Raw genomic sequence first — 5,355 nt, 5'->3', positions numbered from 1 at the left:
TAAAATCTAGATAAAAACATGAAATCTTATAATATAAAATGAAGGCAATAGTTTGGACTTTGGAACTAGAGTACCATGTAACTTCAGAAACCGGGACCGATCCTGTTTCAAGTATCTCTAGGTTTGGGAACCGGATTTGTTGGCTACCAGATCTAAACAAAGTCCCATCCCAGCCAGCAGATATCCACTGGCGGTGGCCAGCCGCCAGATAGCTTGGTTCCCATATTCTGTACGGATCAACCAATATCAAAACATGCACTACCTCCGTTTTATAATACAAGATTTCTTAGCGTATCCTAAATTTATATAGATATTTTAGCGTATCCTAAATTTATATAGGTATTAATGAATCTAGACATATATATATATATATATAGGCACGTGGACAGTTTTGGACACCGGATTCGTTGGACAAGCAAGGGAATATCACCAGCAAACTCTTGCCGTACAGTATTTGCCTTCTAGCTGTAAACCAGTCCATGAACCGATGAACGTCTCGTGCCTCCATCCTTCTACCAGCATCAGACTATATTCAAGTTGCAGTTACCAGAGTGTTGTTTCAGCATTTCATGTTTCATATACGTGTACCGCACAGAGATTATAAAGTAACCATAGCTCCATTGGACAATGCGAGGACACACATATTTGCAATTCAATTCAGAATGGCATATGTACCAAGCTTGAGGGCGCGAGAAACAATGCACAGCAAAATGGGAAGATATGAACAATCATGGCCAACAGGGGGCTAACAACAGTTTTAACACAGGACAAAAGGTAAACACACATGACAGGAATATGCAATGCAATGGGACCGGAGTATACTGAACAAGCCAATCATTAACCGGAGAACTACTTATTAACCAGCTACTAATAGTCTTCTGCGTCATCGCCCTCGTCGTCTGCGCCCTCGGCGCCGACTTCCTCGTAGTCCTTCTCAAGAGCAGCCAAGTCCTCACGGGCTTCTGAGAATTCACCTTCTTCCATTCCCTCACCGACGTACCAGTGCACAAAGGCGCGCTTAGCATACATCAAGTCGAACTTGTGGTCGATGCGCGAGAAAACCTCAGCAACAGCAGTGTTGTTGCTGATCATGCACACAGCACGCTGAACCTTCGCCAGGTCACCTCCGGGGACAACAGAGGGTGGCTGGTAGTTGATGCCACACTTGAACCCAGTAGGACACCTTTGCAGAGGAGCAGCATTAATCAGTTGGTTAGCCAATCAGGTGTTGATAAACAAGTGGATAGGTTGCCTGTGATTAAAATAAGTGCAACCAAATTAGTGATAAGGACAGCTTACCAGTCAACAAACTGGACAGTTCTCTTGGTCTTGATGGTTGCAACAGCGGCATTGACATCCTTGGGAACAACATCACCACGGTACATCAAGCAGCAAGCCATGTACTTCCCGTGCCTTGGGTCACACTTGGCCATCATGCTTGATGGCTCAAAGACAGCATTGGTGATTTCAGGCACAGAAAGCTGCTCATGGTAAGCCTTCTCGGCCGAGATAACAGGGGCATAAGATGAAAGCATGAAATGGATGCGAGGGTATGGGACAAGGTTGGTCTGGAACTCGGTGACATCGACATTGATAGCACCATCAAACCTCAGGGAAGTGGTGAGTGAGGATATGATCTGTGAGATGAGCCTGTTCAAGTTTGTGTAGGTTGGCCTCTCGATGTCAAGGGATCTCCGGCATATGTCATAGATAGCCTCATTGTCTAGGAGAACTGCCACGTCAGTGTGCTCAAGCAAGGAGTGGGTGGAGAGGACACTGTTGTATGGCTCTACAACAGCTGTTGAGACCTGCAAACCAGAGTGGCATAAGATGAAAAGATAATGATATGATGAACTTTAAATAATTGAACAACAACTCTACCCACAATGTCCCCACAACAGCTAAGACACAGCAAACCCACTCATCACATGAACAAGCTGAAAGGCCCACATCACATGGAAAGGTAGTACAGTACACTATAGGATAATATTGGCTCATATGCAATGCATGATATTGTAAACTTCATCAAGAGGACTAATAGTCCATAAAAGTCCACTAAAGAGTCTACATAAGATAAGAATATCGCATAGTCATAAAATAGATCCCCACCAGCCAGGCCAGAGGTTTGTTTAGTACACATACTAATAAGAGAATGGTAGGCAGATCCAATAATCAATATAGGCCATGCACAACCCACAAGATCAAGAAAAAAATAGTGTAACACAGATGATATCTAATCTGGCGTATAAATAAATCAATTCTACACCAGTCTGAGGATTTCAAGTTTCCAGTCAGAACTATGCATAAAGTACTTCATATTTCTTTTTTCTCTAAAGAGAGTATAACCAACATGGATCAGATGAAGTTATACCTGGGGGGAAGGGTAAATGGTGAAACCAAGCTTGGACTTCTTTCCATAATCAACAGAGAGACGCTCCAACAGCAGAGAACCAAGTCCTGATCCAGTTCCACCACCAACAGCATTGAACACCAAGAATCCCTGCAGCCCAGTGCAATTGTCTGCCAACTTGCGCACACGGTCCAGGCATAGATCTACGATCTCCTTTCCAACTGCATTTCACAGACAATGAGAATCAGACATCCACGGTTGCAATAGATAATACTTCTACGACAGTCGTGAAACTCCACCGAATTACCAGTGTAATGGCCACGGGCAAAGTTGTTAGCAGCATCCTCCTTTCCAGAGATGAGCTGCTCCGGGTGGAAGAGCTGACGGTAGGAGCCGGTGCGAACCTCATCGATGACAGTGGGCTCCAGGTCGACAAAGATGGCCCTGGGCACATGCTTGCCAGCACCTGTCTCACTGAAGAAAGTGTTGAACGCATCGTGTGCGACGCCAACCGATGTATCACTGCACCCAGAGCAAACAACACAATGTTCAGAACTGGATTGATAATTCCTATCATTAGCCTAACGCAGCAGCAACTAAATTAGTCTGCCTACTGAAGCGGGCTGCAGCAAGCAGGAGAATCCAATTATCAGACAAAGTAGCATTAGCAGATTTGTTTATGGCTCAATAATCTACCCAGTTCTTACACCAATTCACCAGCAAGACAGATCCCGCTCGACAGGGGAGGATGCCGCTTTTAATATTGATCCAGATTTAACTCAGCAATCTAGGACGATCTGTGCGCTCAGTCTGACACTCGGAGCTTTTCTATGACATTATTTAATACAAACATCACCCGAGGGTGAATTCTTCAGATCTAGAACTGCACATGCATGCCCCCATATACAATCTGCCCAAAAAACCGAACACATTTCTTTGTATGTAAATGCACCAGCAAGCAGGCGAAATGGTAAGAAAAAAAACTACGGCCGGAAAATTTCCTTCGTCCGACGTACGGTGCTCGTCCTGTCTTTGCAATCTCTCACCAACCGGCAAGGAAATGCACCAACCAACAACAAGGCTCCGCCAAGACCACGTCGCAGAGTCCAAACGAGAAGTACAAACGGAAGGCTGCAAACCTACAGTTCTACAACACATCGTTCGCTCCGCCGAAGCAACCAAAACAGCACAAGATACCAAAAAAAATAGTGAAAGCAAATTCAAATTCGAGATCTCGACGCGATTCAAACCGCGTGTAGCGGATCGGGAGCCGGAAAACGCGCGCGCGGGCGTGGGCGCGGCCGTGACTCTCGAGAGATCAAGAAACAGAGAATGCGTCTGCTCGTGGATCAAGGCCGCGCCGGAATGGGAAAGGGAAAGGGGAAGGGAAGGGAAGGGATCACCTGGGCATGGTGCCATCGGGCTCGATGCCGTGCTCGAGGCAGTAGAGCTCCCAGCACGCGTTGCCGACCTGGATCCCGGCCTGGCCGATGTGGATGCTGATGATCTCTCTCATCTTCTCCTCCCTTCCTCTTCCTCCTCCTTCCTCCTCTCCTCTCCTCGCGGTTCGTTTCCTTGTCTAGAGAGCGGCCTCCGTCTCTCCTCTCTCTCTCTCTTCTTTCCAAAATGTGAGAGATCGGGAGATAAAAAGGGCGCAGGAGAGAGAAAGAGAGGGAGCGGGGGAGTGGTGGACCGGGACCAGGGTACGTGGGCTGGAGGGGGTGGTTTCTGGACGCAGCGGTGAGAGGGTGGCCTTTTTTACGTGAGCCGCCGCTCGCTGGACTCGGCTCACCGTGGGCCGGCGCGAAGGAACGGACATGGATGGTCGACCGAGGCGAGGCTCTGCCACATGAACTTCACGTTGGGAGTAACTGCGAATGGGAGACCCTCCCAACTGTAAGGCCCTTTTATTCGAAGAAATTTATACGAATTTTAGAGAATTTTATTTCTATAGAAATTTTTTTTATAAAGTCTTTTGAATCAAAGAAATGAAACCTATAAAATTTATTGAAATTCCTATGAAATGCCTCTTCCCATGCAAGTTTTGGAGGAAATTTAACAAGAGATAGAACCTTATGAAAAAAATCATTTGAGTCTTTATCTCTCCTTAAATTCCTGTATTTTTCTGTGATCCAATCAAACGGTCATTCCTGTGTTTTTTCTGTATTTTGCAATCTTCTGTTTTACAATTACACTCCTGTCAGAATCCTATGTTTTTTCTATTCCTCTGTTTTTTATTCCTTTGATTCAAAAGGGCCCTAAATGGGAACCGTTTTTGTCTGCTTAGTTTTGCAAGGACTAGGGAAGTTTAAACATGTTTGAAAAATATAAACCACACGTAGATTAGCTGAACTCTTCCACCAAACACAAATATAACATCTGTTGCGAAATATAATTTCTAGATTATTGAGTAGAATTTAGAAATTGAGATTGAGACGAAAAAAAATTATATGCCTATCAATTATCAATAAAGTACGGGTTGTTGGGGTTTAAAACAAGAAAAGGTGTCATTTGGTTTTATTTAAAGAAATGGTTGGGAATTTTCAATATTTATGAATTAAATTTTAGTGGTGACTTAATATAAAATTGATAGAAATTATAAACAATAAACTTTAGAAATAGAAATGATAAAAAAATATCAATTTTATATTATTTTAAAAAAACGGTGTCAATATAGTCAGAAATTTTCATACCACAAGAGTGGTCGGAGGTAATCTAAGAAGAAGTTTGAATGGAAGGTGATAGTACTTTTGAACGAAATTTAAATTCTCGAAATTTTTATAAACGATGGGATAGAAAACAATGGGGAGTCCCATTATCCCATATAATCAATTGACCAAGCTAGCTCTAAAGGGTGGGAACCCCGGAGAGTGTAGGGGAATAAATTTCATCTTTATATTGGCCTATTTGTCTAACAAAACACTATTTAAATTTGTATATCAAATAGGGGATAAAGGAATCTAACATGTTTCCTAACGTCCCTGTCCCTCACCTTTCAGTTTTTT

At 43.7% G+C, this 5,355-nt stretch overlaps 1 protein-coding gene across 1 annotated transcript; it reads right to left on the bottom strand.

Moving 5' to 3' along the window:
- Window positions 1-699: 699 nt before the first annotated feature.
- Window positions 700-3,970, bottom strand: LOC102713379 (tubulin alpha-3 chain). Its single transcript, XM_006657814.1, has 5 exons — window positions 3,754-3,970; window positions 2,658-2,872; window positions 2,372-2,571; window positions 1,300-1,808; window positions 700-1,183 (listed from the first exon to the last, which is right to left on the bottom strand). The coding sequence occupies exons 1-5, from the start codon at window positions 3,864-3,866 to the stop codon at window positions 868-870; spliced, it is 1,353 nt and encodes a 450-aa protein (XP_006657877.1). The 5' UTR covers window positions 3,867-3,970; the 3' UTR covers window positions 700-867.
- Window positions 3,971-5,355: the final 1,385 nt, after the last annotated feature.

This window comes from Oryza brachyantha, chromosome 7, assembly GCF_000231095.2.
Source record: "Oryza brachyantha chromosome 7, ObraRS2, whole genome shotgun sequence".
In the NCBI taxonomy this organism is placed as follows: Eukaryota; Viridiplantae; Streptophyta; class Magnoliopsida; order Poales; family Poaceae; genus Oryza; species Oryza brachyantha.
Note: the sequence above shows the minus strand (reverse complement) of the source record. Positions and strands in the feature narration are given on the sequence as shown.

Excerpts from the sequence above, each read along its gene's own strand:
- LOC102713379 (XM_006657814.1), bottom strand. The coding sequence starts at position 3,866 with ATGAGAGAGATCATCAGCATCCACATCGGCCAGGCCGGGATCCAGGTC. Across the intron at positions 2,873-3,753 it reads CCCGATGGCACCATGCCCAG|TGATACATCGGTTGGCGTCG; the intron begins GTGATCCCTTCC and ends CTCTGGGTGCAG. Across the intron at positions 2,572-2,657 it reads TGCCCGTGGCCATTACACTG|TTGGAAAGGAGATCGTAGAT; the intron begins GTAATTCGGTGG and ends TGTGAAATGCAG.